We start from the raw sequence: 14,785 nt of genomic DNA, 5'->3' as shown, positions 1-14,785 counted from the left end.
AAATTAATAGAAAAAAAATTGGTTCTAACTGTGTATAAACAAAGTTACCGTTCATAAATACCAGGATATATAAATTGAGTATGCATGTATACATGTGATCAAAACAATGGTAATTTTTTTTTGTGCCATTATCATCATTCATATCGAAGTTTTTATCGTTTCATGTGTCCATTTAATCACAATATCTTGATGAAATAGCCAAATGTACTTAATCCAATGATGACAATCCATGCAATTAGATATTCCTTAACAACAACAACAACAATATGGTATAAGCATTGTAAAAACAACGTTGAAATCTCGAAAAAAATGTCAAAATTAATCTGCATGTTTAATAAAGTTCGAACGAGTTCTACGACTGCTAATATTGGATATAATGAACTCATGCCAAGAAAATTCAACGATGTCAGAGTGTGTATGGAAGCACCACCCTCAGCACAACAGCAGCAACACATACACAAGCCTATCAAAACGGTGATGCAATGTTTTGGCGCTAAAACACATTATTTGCTTAGCCAAACGATCAGAAAGCGCGGCTTTTGTCCGTTGTCATCGGTTTTGGCGGCATTTTTACGCTCGTCATCGACTTTACACGACTTTTCTCATTCAAATCGAAAAAAATCAACTTTGATTTCGGAAACGATGGAACAATTCATCATCAAGTCAACACAGTCCAAAAATAATGACGAAGATAATAATGAGTCATCACTGATCTCCAAAACACTTAACGATAACCGACTATTCGAAATTCCATCAATGTGTTTGAGTTATAAGGCCGAGAAAAACAAAGTCCTCAAGATAATTGTTGAAGGAAATATAGGCAGCGGCAAGACAACTTTTCTATCGATTTTTGCTAAAAATTGTTCCAAACTATGCAACGATCCATTGATTATACCTGAACCAGTTGATTTGTGGCGTGATGTGGGTGGTGTTAACATTTTCCAATTGTTGGCCGATGATCCAAAACGTTGGAGTTTTACATTTCAATCATATGTTCAACTAACCATGCTCAAAGTAGGTGCTCTTTGTACAAACATATATATCATTTTTATGATGATTATTTACATTGTTGACTATTTTCTTTACAGATTCATGAATTGATGCCTGAGAATGGAAACGTTAAAGTTATGGAACGATCTCTTTATTCTGCTCGTTATTGTTTTGTCGAGAATTTGATGCAAAAGAAATTGATATCGCCCTGTGAATATCATGTCCTGAATCAATGGTTTAACAATTGTTTGCCAGCTGCTCAGATTGATCTCATCATTTACTTAAGAACCGATCCTGACATTGTTTTTGAAAGAATAAAGAAAAGAGGAAGACCAGAAGAATCCAAAATAACACTCGATTATCTTCGAGCATTGCATAAACTACATGAAGACTGGTTGGTTCATAAAAAATTTTCATTGCCAGCACCAGTTCTTACCATCGATGCGAATACACCGCTTGAGGATCTGATGGCCATCTACGAGGAACAAACTGGAGGTATATTACGTGAACATCAGATTTTGGCCTAATGAATTAATTATCACAAAATGACTGATGAATCTAACATTGATCTATTTATTGATCTTGACATTTTGAATAAAATATAGTTTTTTTTGTATTAATATTTAATGAGCAATATGATACATGGGTATGATTATTATATGATAATGATGATGCTAAAAGGAAAGGGCAATTTTATTTACAAAGGGTTGATTTTACAAATTTGCAAAAAGGCAACAATTGACTGGATTTTACACTTGAGATATGTTGGCCGAAATGATCTTCCGTACAACACTGTACTCAGGAAGGCCATTATCATCCAGGTTGATTGCTTGGACCACATGTGATGACAGTGAAGGTGGCGGTGGGGGTGGTGGTAGCGACAGGTATGAATGTGGCTGATGCAAATGCTGTTGCTGCAATTGTTTCTGTTGTTGATGTTGCCATATACTGCTCGCATTTGAATAAGGCGAATACATGGATGAAGGTAATGGTCCATTTGGATAATCTGCCGGTATGGAATTACCGTAAGGCAGACCGAAATGTGATTGATTCATGTTTGATGTTGGTTGAACGATCGCTGGATGATTGCTGTGAAAATTATCCACCGAAGAACTGCCACCATAAGATAGAACACTGGGTGAATTTGATTGCATCCCAGGCTGACCGTTAGTTACAATCGGTGGTGATTCCTGCCGTAATTTGGCTTCCTGAACTCGACCCCAATGATCGAGCAGTTCTTTGGCATCCCATGAGTTTGGTAGTAATGTTGCTACGTTTAGTTCTTTCATTACACCTGCTGACTGTTCCATAGACGATTGGTCCTGTTGATGCGGACGATCGATCGCATGAGGAGGTAAGTGATTCTGGTGATGGTTCAGGTAAGAAGTATGGCCCGCTGGACCATTTTCGACGTTCGTGTTGACTGAACTACAGCTCGTATGATTGCTGGCTGCGCCGTTGGGCAACATCCTGTTGTCGTTTAGTGAATTCGATATGAGTGAATTGCCATCCTGAGCTAGATAATAGGATTGTTTGTTCGTATGTGTATCGTTCTTATTGTCGCCGTTCATGATTGTTCCACAATTCGAAGTGGCACTATCAGTTGATTTGTAATCGCTATTCAGAGCTTCTTTATTCGAACGACGGTAACGACGAATGGTAAGACAGATAATAATCAAGATGATGATAAAAAGGACGAATGCCGAAACGATGCAAATGATCAATATCTGGATCCAAGGTAATGCACGACCACGTCCACTTTCTCGGTATGGTCCGGCTATAATTTAAATAAAAGAGAATTCAAATATGAATAAATAATTTATCAGTGATGAGAAATACAACTTCATGCAAAAAGGGAAAGAAAAAAGGGTTGAGCAAGCAAATTAGACAGAAAGCGTTAGATTGATTTCCAATGTCAGCATGAATATTCTTACACTAGGGGTTAGAATAATTGCATGTAGAATGAAAAAAATGTTAAAAGAAGTAATCAATATACAAAAGAAAAATGTATAATAATTAGGAGAAGGAAATGGACCGTATATCATGCCATGCCATGCCATGCTATTATTAGTACGATATGACAAAAACACTAATACCTGACAAACGGCTATTATCATTGGCTAAAGCGGTTGTATTTTCAATTAGTACGTTACTTTTCAGATAAACGGTAACGATGTTTGATGGCTTCGATTCATAATCATCGTTACGTTCTTTGACGGCGATCAAATAGAAACCTTCTTCTGGACTAAGGATACGTATGGTCACTTGCCGTAATGAATTGGTCACCAACGTATTACTGCTGACTGTGGATGGTCGTATTAATTGTGGAAACGATGGTGAGGATTCGTATCGTGCATACGGAGCTTGTGATGATGAAAGTGTTTCAAAAATGATACGAGCATCATCAGACTGCTCGTTGATGGTCATAACAGAGGGTTGTGAATAGTGGTTATCATGGTTATCATCACCGGTAATAACTTGCAATTCAGCTTCATTCTGGTCTCTATCAAAGGCTTGTTTAATCTCGAGAGGAAGTTTCGAATGACGACTATACGAATGAAATGCCTTGATGATGATTGGTTTGTTTTGATCGCTCGTATAGTAAAATGGAGAGCTCCATTCTAGAGCCATTGTTCGATTGTCGGCATCCAGATTGACGATACGTAAATCACGAATGGCATAATTGGCCATACCATGATGTTCGTTTTGCATGCTATTGTAGAACGAACCACAATGTACGAATCGTTCGAATGAATTTGATTCAATTTGATCATCATTTGTTTTTATTTGTGTACCACAGCAACGAGTTTTGCTATTGAACATGACAGTATTTCCAAAATTTCCTGGTTTAACTGCAATCTTGTGGCCGCTGATTTTCGCTACAATCGTATAAGCCACACCATATGATTCGCCATTACCAGTAAATAATGAGTCCAGATAGGCTGAATAGATCCCGTCATAAGCTGTAATATCCGGATTACCTCGGCCATTATCATTTGAAGGCCGAGTCACTTCCTGTCGTTGTTGCGTTCGGGTGAATGCTCGAGCAGCAAAACTAACATCAGCCTCATAAACAGGGCCATTCAAACCTTGGCTAACTTGTACATAGCCACGAACTGGATTCGATTGACTGGATTGAATCCAACATCGAGCCGATAATAGAGCATCCTTGTATGAGTGATAATGACTTTGCTTAGATAAAACGCGAACACTAATTGTGATGAACGTGTTTGGATCGCTGGAACGGTAATTGAAACGAAATTTGCCTTCTTTGATCATTTGGTAATGAATCACAATGCTTCTATCGTATGGTTCAAATGTTTGGAATTGTATGACGTTGCGATAATCTTCGCTCAGATTGAAACCCATGGCCAAGTCGGATCCTTTTCCATTAGTGGTCATTTCAATAAGCAAATCATTGTTGCTAATGGTCGAATCAATGGTGAATTCAATTCCAGAAGGATCATCTGAACGAACCGTTTCTCGTTTGATGAGTAGATGACTCTGATCGGTCAGATCCTGTAACAGATCAAACAGTACAGTGTTTATAATAGAGGTGAGTTGCGTTCGAAAGGCCATGATCGAAGGCGATGAATTATCTGTTTGACCGAACGCATAATCAACAGCAGAATAACTGTTTATTTTCAATTTTAGCTGATCAAAGAATCGTAGCACTTCATTGCTTGGTGGACGATCGTAAAGAATAACTTGTAGTCGAAGATTTTTCTTGTTCAACAAATCAGCCAACGATTCTATGTAATCGATATCAGTGTTTTCCATAAGCATGTCGCCCGAATAGAAAAATACACAGGTTCCAGCTCCAGGTACATTGTCGAATTGTCTGGACATTTGTTCGAAAATTTGTCTTAGTTTTATTCTACGTTCATTATGATCATCATCGAAATAGATCATAGACAATTGTGATGATGGACGCCAACCAGGAACAACTTGTAATTGATTTTCATCGTACAAAGCAAATAATGCCTGATGTGGAAAAAAGCCTTGTATGCCCATCTTTTTGATCATATCCATTGAGGCTTCCAGAAATTTTGATCCATTTTTAGGCAAAGCGTATAGAACATTAGCTTTAATCGAATGTTCATCATGTAGTAAATTTTGGTTTTGTAGGATCTGGAATCTAATCAACGGGGTTGATGCATTCAAATCAGTGTTTTGGCCATTAAAGTTGGGTTTAAATCTAGAATCAAATCATTTTAGGTTAATGAAACAATTAAACACCAAAATAAGAGATGTTTACCGTTCGAAATCGGCATGTTTTACAATGACATCCTGGATGGATTGGTAATCACATAGGACATTGTGCTTGGTTGGCGATTGATAATCGTGTGTACTAGAATTACAAAGCCGATATTCGGATACAGCAATCGGGGCATACATAAACGAGGATTGAATTGTATTCTTGGCCGGTATCACATCACAATTTGGATTGATTGGTCGACCAGTGTTTGGATCGGTGGCATTATTACAGTTATTGGAATATTTGAACTGGGCATTCGAACCCTGAAAACAAGAATTGATATGTGGCCGTACATCATGACGTATTCCACCGTCTGGAGCAGCAAAGTATACTGGATAATTGTAATCATCTTCAAGGCCGAATTCATTGAATACGCCATATCTATATAAAAGCCATTGATGGGCCAGTAAACGAGCTGAATATTCATCCGATACATATTGCATTGGAAAATTGATGGCCATACCACCTTCACCACAATCCCCATATTGCATGGTCAATATCTGATTTTTATCATCATCTACAACGAGAATTATAATGTATCCAAATGGTTCAATAGTGAATGAATGATAAAGACTTACTTGTATATAAAATATCGGCATCGGCTAGTGATCGATATTGAGCTCTAGATTCTCGTACATCAAACTGCATGGATGTCGATTGTTGTAATTGATTCACATCAATATGCCATTTTTCGGGCAGAATGATAGTTACATCAGCTATTTGAACTGACATTAGTTCCTTCAATATAGACGATGTTCGTTGCAATTGATTCTGTTTCATAGTAAACAATACAATATACAATAAAATATAAGGTTGCTAAATCAATGTTAAACACAATGATTCATGATGCTTACCATAATTGACACGATTGTCGTGTTAATATTTGGTCGTTCGAATGATTGAAAGTTATTGCCAAAACCAATAATAAGTCCATGATAGTTACCAGATGGATCTAAATGTATGGATTGATGAGAACAGCAAATAGGCTGAAGAATTATCAACATGACCATCAAAATGCTGAGCCATGATCTGCTACAAAAGGTCAGAGTTGAAAATGTTTTTTTTGTAGATATTTTCATTTTATAGGGTAACGTTCTGGAACATTTCAACAACTACAAAGTCAAAATAAATAAATACATTGTTAGTTTAATCAAATGAAATTTGTTCATATTATGGTGATAATAATTGGTGTAGGCAATCTTATTGGAAAATACAGAAAATCGAGGTTAAAGAATTTGATTTTGATTACGGCTGTTGTGTGACAAGATTACACCTTGGTGCCATCACTTATTACCAGATAATGATGGTGATGTCTCGTGTCCGATTGTTGCGAACATCACTATGAATATCATCATCATCATCACCATCATCATCATCGATATAATGACCATAATGACCGTCATTTGAAAATAGGATTCACTTGATTATCATTCGATTGCATTGCCGGCTCTATCAACCAAAATATATGGCCTCAACACACGAAAGCAAGTCCGTGCTATTGATCGATCACCTTCATCTTCGACAATTACTATGGCTGTATTCGATTCAATCTTGCACGCAACATGTTGTCATCAAAGCCATTATCATGATGACCACTCATCTTTATCATTAACTTGGCTATAGCGGTGAAAAATTGTTGCGAAAAATTGCCAAAATTCAATTGATTGAATTGAATTTTTGTCCAAAACAGCCCATCTTACCGGAAATCGTATTTTTAGGACAATCAATCATGAATGGTCCTTGCATATAATTGCATCGAATACAATAGAATTAAGAATGAGGCCAGATATAGTGCATCGGTTATCAAATTGGCCGGCCATTTTCGCATGGTATCGGCCATTTCCATCAAACATGATGACTGTTTTATGAAATATGCATGAAATGGAAACCCTTTCTATTGGCCAAGCAAAGAAAAGTCGGTCGATAAAGCTTTGACCATAATAAGCATCGTCATAATGATCACACTATTCTGGAAGCAATACAGATTATTGTGAAAGTTGGACATTGGACATTGAATTGAATTTGTCATCATCCACAAGTGCAATGGTTGATAGGCAAATGTCGTGATATGGACAAGCAAAGATATACTACAGTAGCCTGATTTAATATGAACGTGATCACTATGTGTGTGTATATTAGTGTAGATAATGGCTATCTATGTCTATTTGGGGGCGCCATCATCATCATGTGAATCGACAATTGTCCATTGTCATCATGTCGATGGATGGATGGATGCTCTACTTACAGACTAATCGATCTTGTCTTGCCGGACATCAAATAGAGTAAGTCAGTATTCAATTTATTAGAGCCACTTGTCAGATTTGGAGCGATTCAAAAAAAAAAAATTGTTGACCGATCGGACATAGGAATTTTTTTTCTATTGATCAAATTTCCATTGATTCATTTAGAATCTATTCAACAATCTAAGGTTAAGGAATCTTTGGAATGAAGGGTGCAACCATTTCATGATGGACAGCACTTAACATATATGACACCATTTTTAATGGCCAACACTTGATTTCTATTTCGATTGCAAGCAATGATATAACATCATCCTACACACACAAAACGAAATGATGAAAAAAAGTAAATAAATGGTAAAAGTGTGTATTACACAAGGTGTATGAATGACACTTCTTTGAGATGTTCATCACGTACATGCATTAAGCTACGAATTTTTCATCAAAAACACACACACACACACACACACACACAGGCAATATCAACTCAATCTATTCTCAATTTAATAAAGGTCATAGGTTAAATCAATAATTTACTGCCAGTGAATCAAATGGGCTTGTTCGTTTATTTAGTCAGCCATAAATGAGCTATTTACTTTCCAATAATATAAGTGGACATCAAAAAAAAAAAAAAAAACGTTTGGACCTTGGACCTTCGGCCTCGGAGTCATTAAAAAATAAAATGGTCAGTGATAATGATCTTTCTTTCACATACACACACACACACACAACACAGACACAAACACACATACATTGATACATTCATTTATTCTAAAAATTTGCTTGTTAAATTGAATAAAGTGGCACCGTCTTTTTGCTATTTAATCAATGAATATGTGTGTGTGTGTGTTGATTATGATGAAGCTGTCGCCTGGCCAACCTTTCAATTTGATATCTTGGATAGAAAATAAAAACATTCCTATCTGGTCGTTGTCATTGATTAAATGTGGTAAAATGACGGAAACCATTTACCAGTCCCTAGTGGCCGAATTTGTTTGTCATCATCATCATCATCATCATCATCGATTGGTGGATGAAAGCCAATCGAGTTCTGAATGAATAAATGTTTTTTTTTTGCCAATAACATTAGATAAGCAATATGCCATTTGATCATACCGATATCGAAGATAATGATGGCGACAGAGCAAAAAATGGAGCCGAGAACAATGGACCATTTATTTACCGCCTATCGATTGCATGATGATGATGCTGAATAGATGATGAATACACGGTCGTTTTTATTGTTGGCCATCAATTCATCGATCGATGCCAATACATTCATTGATCGAGTGATCGATATAAAAGTCATGGTTGCTATTGGCTAGCAACGAATTGTTGCTAGTCATTCTAATAAATGTTGATCTATCGCTGATATATATAAGTTGTCATCTATAGTACGTTCTTGATTGATATTATCCTAGGCAATCCGTTCGTTCATACAAGTGTCAACAGAAGGTCCTTAATGGCCAATTGTTATTTTTGTACCTGGCTACCAATTGAATTACGGAACAAAGTTTAGACCAAGTGTCTTTCTTATTCATTTGTTGTACATGAACATTGTACAAGAATAGCAATGAAGAATGATGGATTGATTTTTATATTTTAAGGTCGTCGTGATCATCGTTGTCCAGGGGGTATCTTCAAACAACAGCAACAGAAACAGCGCATCACCAGAAGCTCAATGGGGCAATCAATTAATTTGCTGTTCAAGCTCACCGACAGGTAAGGCAGCCAGACAGATGGACAGACTAAGTCATTAATTAGTGATCAAACATGCGTTATATCTATTAGTTATAGAGAAGGGTCGAATTTTTTTTTCCTGTTTGTATGTGTCAAGATTGGGAGTCACTTGACTGATAATGGCCATTTTATATATAATGTTGATTGGTAGTGCACACAAACAGCATTAATCAAAGTAAAGAAAAAGAAATAGGTTTACTCAATCTATGTAGCTGGAATTGTAAGTTGTCATCATAATCTGTACACTTTCTCCATATATATATTTACTACCGTTTTTTTTTGAGGGGGAGTTTTATGTTTTATGTGATGGCCAAACTAGCCAAGATTATCACAAACATGAGATCATCAATGAATAAAAACAACAACAAAAGAAACAATCCGAATAAGAATAAATATCTGTCTAAAAGATAATTTGTTTGCTTGTCTAAACCATCCATAGAATCATTCATCTAATTCAAATTGACTACTGAACATTTTTTTTCAGTATAACCAATTTAGCTTACACCATCACACTGTCAACTCTATAGATAGGGCCAATGATCGTATTTTTCTTTTAAACTCATACTATGAGAATCAGTCACTAGCGGTAATTTGTAGTTGTATTTTGGACATTACGAATTTGCACAAGAAATTTGTGCACAGCATCCGAATGGCTAGATTATTATTATTATTATTGTTGTTGTTGTTGTTTGTTGTTGTCATAAGGTTAATTAACTTGGCCATTTGATTTTCATTGAATGAATGACCAACTTAAATGAATAAACTGGTGTTTTCAGTTTTTTTTTGGATTGTGGAATTTGGTGAAAAAAAAAACAACAAAACGGTTGTGCACGATTTGATCGTTAGATTGACGAACTCGGTGCATATCAATATGTCTGTATAGAAGACAGTAAAATGTACAAGAAAATCACCGGCATAAGAAGCAGCGTCATATCAGATATAGCAAGTAAGATAGGTTCCATGATGTGTGCTCATGGCGATCATAATCGCTTTCTCGTGCTTACATAGTCAGGTAAAGATCTAACTTAAAAAACAAGCACACGAGTGATAGATCAGACAGCTGGTCACGATTTTTTTTTTGTTTCCAGCTCTTTTTCCCGATCAATGAATGCATGCATACATCAAATGTATATGGAATCATGAACATTGCTCATCATTTGCTGCCTGCTATTGTGATCTCCATCATCTTATTGGGGGATACATTATTATCTTTGTTTATTTTCCCCCATCATTTTTTCTCTACTCAATTCTCATTTGTTTCAGTCACGTTACGATGGTCAATCAGACCAACTGACCTGTGTATGTGTGTGTGTGTGTGTGTGTGTGTGTGTGTAAATCGATGATTTTGTCTATATCCGGCATTCTCACATCGTTCAAATTGATCAAAAATGAAAAAAAAGTCTATTCATCCAAAAATATTATTATTATTATTATTATGAAAATTCACCATATTGGATCGTTTTAAGGATACACCCTTAGTTTCAGAATTCTGGTTATCGCCCTAGAAATATTTTGATTGTTATGAGCATATATATGTTCATGGCCATATTTTTAATCGTCAATCGAATAAATGACATTCTGGCTAATCTAAAAAGGTGTGTCTGATTCATGAATCAATATTTTTGTTGGATCAATGAGAAAAAAAATAACAGTCAACAAAGAATTCAACCAAGAATTATTGCTCATTGATCAATCTTTGTATTGTTGTTTCTTTATTTCAATCAATCTGATTGAATCAAATAAAAGATCCAGTACATTTAATGTAAAAAAAGCTATGATTTTAATGGAAATATATTAATTGAAAAGTTAGATTGATTGTGGCCAATATAAAGAAATTTTTTTTTTTAATGATCGATCCAAAGGTTCATCGTCATCACCAGTGATGAGTGATCATCACACAATAGATAATATAATACAACGTACTACATTCACTAGAATGAAAGAATGACCGATCAACTGATGATGGACGGTTGTTACCTGCTCTTATATATAAGATGCTTAGAAAATTGCCATCAGTCTTATGTCACGATCTTGAGCTCAATCGCGAAATACATCGACAATCAGATCCTCATCATCAATTCAATATAAATTTTTGTATGAGTAGTACTGTCTCGTCTATATCAACGATGATGACGATGATGAGTAATTCAAATGAATTACAAACAAGCTGATCATAGTAGAACTTAGTACACAACTTGACCATCAAAACATTATAGAATCAAGAATTTAATCTTGGATGGAAAGGGCCACACAATGTGACCAAAAAAAAAAAACAAAAAAAACAAAATAAGATAGGAAATATTTATTGATATCTCCCACACACACACACACACATTATATTCATTGAATTGAATTTAGTTTTTTTTTCTCTTTCACGTACAATTTTTGTGATATTCAAATGGTGAATGAACAACGTCAATGTGAATGGGGTATATTAAAACTGACTGATTTAATTTTCAATGGGACAATAATAATAAGACCACCGTGGTAGTTTTTTTTTTTGCTAAATGATATCACTTTCAATAATGCATACACAACCAACAATCAAACAGACAATCGATTTTTGTGTGTGTGTGTGTGTGTGTGACTGTTTTTTATATAATCCTCAAATTAATGGTGATCATTTTTTAAATGATTATCACATTATTGTCATTATATATTACCTTTTATATTATTGATTGATTGATTGATTTATACTTAAAGTATTGTATATATGGTTTTTATGTGTTTTTTTTTTGTTCCTATTGATTATATTGGTTAATACTTGTATAGTAAAAAAAAAATGTCCTTGTGCAAATTTATTTGGATCAATTGTCAATAATACTGGTTATTGCTATCAATGAATGAATGTTATCAACAGCAGCAAAAAAAAAAATGACAAAGATTTTTTTTTGGGGGGGATTAATTTTGTATTTCAATGGTGTATTTTTACGCAAGCAAGGTATTATAATGATCCAATCTCTATATCCTTGATTGTCATCAAAAAAAAAGAAGAAAAAATGGGATAATTTACAATTGTCTATTGATATCCCCCATACATAATTAATAAAAATGAGACACATTATCTATTATTATTATTATTTTTTTTTTTTTTTTTGATAACACACCTAAAAAAAACACCTAATAAAATTTAATTGACAAATAGGATAAAAATTGAATCAAACCAAGCTGGTAAAATCAAGTAAAAAAAAAACTTTTCACACATACCTGAATAGAATTGATCATATAACATTCCAATAGATCCATTATTCGAATAATTTGGTCATTTATTAATTTATAATTTAGTCGACTAGTCATCGATTGATTTGTTTGAGGGAATGGAGATCACATACGCCCATCAAATATGATGGACAAACAAATAATGATAAAGTTGATTTTTTTGTTTTGTTTGGTTTTGTTTTGGCAAAACCGTTTGGCGTTTTTTTTTTTTTTTGACAATCCGTCGTACGTACGTGATGGTTTTTTTTCAAAAAAAAAAAAAAAAAAAAAAAAAAAAAAAAATTCAGGTAGCTACAATACGATTGTTCGCGGTTCGTTTCACATACACACACACACACACACACACACACACACACACACACACACACATTCACTGAATAATACAATGAATAACGGATGTTATATGATCGTATGGATGGCAACCATGTCCCTATGTCACTGTGTTTATGCTATCTAACATGTCCGTGTGTATTTGTGTATGTGTGTGTGTGTGTGTGTTTGTTGTGGAATTTCACCAATTAACATACAATGAAATTAAACAAAATAATAAAAAAATGTCATCATTATGTTATGGATCAAAGTAAAATGAGATGTCTATGGCAACAGAGCTCATAGAGGGGCGAACTAACAAATCAACCGACCAATCGATGGAAACAAACAAAATAACATACAATGGAAATCAATTAATAAATAACAACAATTTACAACGGACATAAGACGATTTATTATTATTATATGGATGGATATATGATTTTATTTAAATGTCGGTTTCACATAATCATTGATTACCATTGTTGGATACAAACAATCACTTGAGATCAGACACATTTATATAAAACGAAAAACATTATAAAGTAACAAGCACAAGAATTTGATTTTATTTGAAGCGAAAGTCAATTTTTCTTTTTTTTTCATGAAAAAAAACTCATATGAGCAGCTGCAACAATATTATACACGTCCGAACACTTGTAATATCAATGATCAACTGGCGGCCAATGTATGCTGTTTAGTCCAATGTATACTCTTTTCTCATCCATCAATTTGGCTGTTGCTATCTCTGTTTGTATGCTTTGTGTGTTTGTGTGTGTATTATGCATTCTGTATGTATATGTATTATTATTGTGTGTCTGTTTGTCTATCGATCAGAAAAAGTGAGACAGAGAGAGAGAGAGAGAGAGAGAAAGAGAGAGGCGTTTCTATCACCGTTTGAAAAATATTGTCCACCCGTGATATAGTATGTCATAGGGCCCTTTTAATCATTCAACAAATAAATTATTACCAGTTGGATTTGATATTGGTCCAAAAAAATTTTTTGGTAAATTTAAAATTGATTCATTGCAGAAAATATTTTTCAGAATTTCTAATTTGAAAATTTGGTTAAAATTTTTTTTTTATGTTCAACTAGATAATGATTCCTTTTAGGATTCGATTTATTACCAAACTAAAACATCAATCAACATCGTTATGTTGATTGTTGTGTGGTAATTCACATTTCATTCTGGACAATAATTTTTGTTTTGTTTTGTTTTGTTTTTTAGCTTTATCAACATAATCTTCATCTAAATTTTTTTTGTATTCTTGCTTCATCATCATCATCATCATCATCAGCATCCTGATCAATCCGTCGTCATTGAATGTCCGATGTTTGGATGGATGATGTCCGCGCGCGTAAACATTTTCCATGTCGTGCAGCACGATTTTTTTTTCTTTTCGTTGAGAATGACGATGATGATGATGATGTTGTTGTTGTTGTTGTTGTCCATGTTCAATGTTCAATGTTCGTTCTCAATTTCTCGCCCGAAAACATCAACATTGGTATGTTTGGTTGAATGGTCGGTTGTTTTTTTTTTCTCTCTCTCTCTCTTTTTTTTCACCATTCAGCTGCTGCATTGATATGTTGTGTTTGTAGTATATACACATATGTTTATATGATTAAATGCGGACAAATCGGTCTATGTGTATTGTCTATGAATCGAGAAGCGATTCTCATTTCTTTTTTTTTTCTCTCTCTCTCTCTCTCTCTCTCTCTCTTCTACATATGACTACTAAAGCATCCATATCCTCTTTCTAGTACAGTAAAACATAGCATATTCTGTTTATCATCATCATATTTTCGAAATAAAAATTGAATGAATGGATCGACCATCCACATTTACCATCATCAACATCATCATCATCATCATCGATTGATCGTTTTTATTTTTTTTTTCATCCTGTGTCATGTCCTACACATGATAGAGACCCATACATGCTCATATCAAACGATGGTTTAGTTGGGTTGTGTATAAATATAGCATTCTGTTCAATTGAATCTCTCTTTCTCTCTGGTTTTATGGTG

General features: G+C 34.6%; 2 protein-coding genes across 5 annotated transcripts; one reads left to right on the top strand and one right to left on the bottom strand.

Annotated features, from left to right (window-relative positions):
- The first annotated feature begins 32 nt into the window (after positions 1-32).
- On the top strand, positions 33-1,610 carry LOC124499059 (deoxynucleoside kinase). Its single transcript, XM_047062913.2, has 3 exons — positions 33-109; positions 199-1,014; positions 1,089-1,610. Exons 1-3 carry the CDS (start codon positions 107-109, stop codon positions 1,515-1,517), a joined length of 1,248 nt encoding a protein of 415 aa, XP_046918869.1. The 5' UTR covers positions 33-106; the 3' UTR covers positions 1,518-1,610.
- On the bottom strand, positions 1,541-13,434 carry LOC124499046 (uncharacterized). 4 transcript variants are annotated; one of them, XM_075730963.1, is made up of 7 exons: positions 13,237-13,402; positions 12,436-12,517; positions 6,103-6,360; positions 5,827-6,019; positions 5,249-5,765; positions 3,087-5,188; positions 1,541-2,767 (listed from the first exon to the last, which is right to left on the bottom strand). In XM_075730963.1, exons 2-7 carry the CDS (start codon positions 12,472-12,474, stop codon positions 1,740-1,742), a joined length of 4,137 nt encoding a protein of 1,378 aa, XP_075587078.1. In that variant the 5' UTR covers positions 12,475-12,517; positions 13,237-13,402; the 3' UTR covers positions 1,541-1,739. The 4 variants fall into 4 exon arrangements, with proteins under 4 accessions (XP_075587078.1, XP_075587077.1, XP_046918852.2 ...); XM_075730962.1 differs by lacking the exon at positions 12,436-12,517 and having other exon boundaries at positions 13,237-13,434; XM_047062896.2 differs by having other exon boundaries at positions 12,436-13,402.
- Between the last annotated feature and the right edge of the window lie 1,351 nt (positions 13,435-14,785).

Source organism: Dermatophagoides farinae, chromosome 5, assembly GCF_024713945.1.
Source record: "Dermatophagoides farinae isolate YC_2012a chromosome 5, ASM2471394v1, whole genome shotgun sequence".
Classification (NCBI taxonomy): Eukaryota; Metazoa; Arthropoda; class Arachnida; order Sarcoptiformes; family Pyroglyphidae; genus Dermatophagoides; species Dermatophagoides farinae.
Note: the sequence above shows the minus strand (reverse complement) of the source record. Positions and strands in the feature narration are given on the sequence as shown.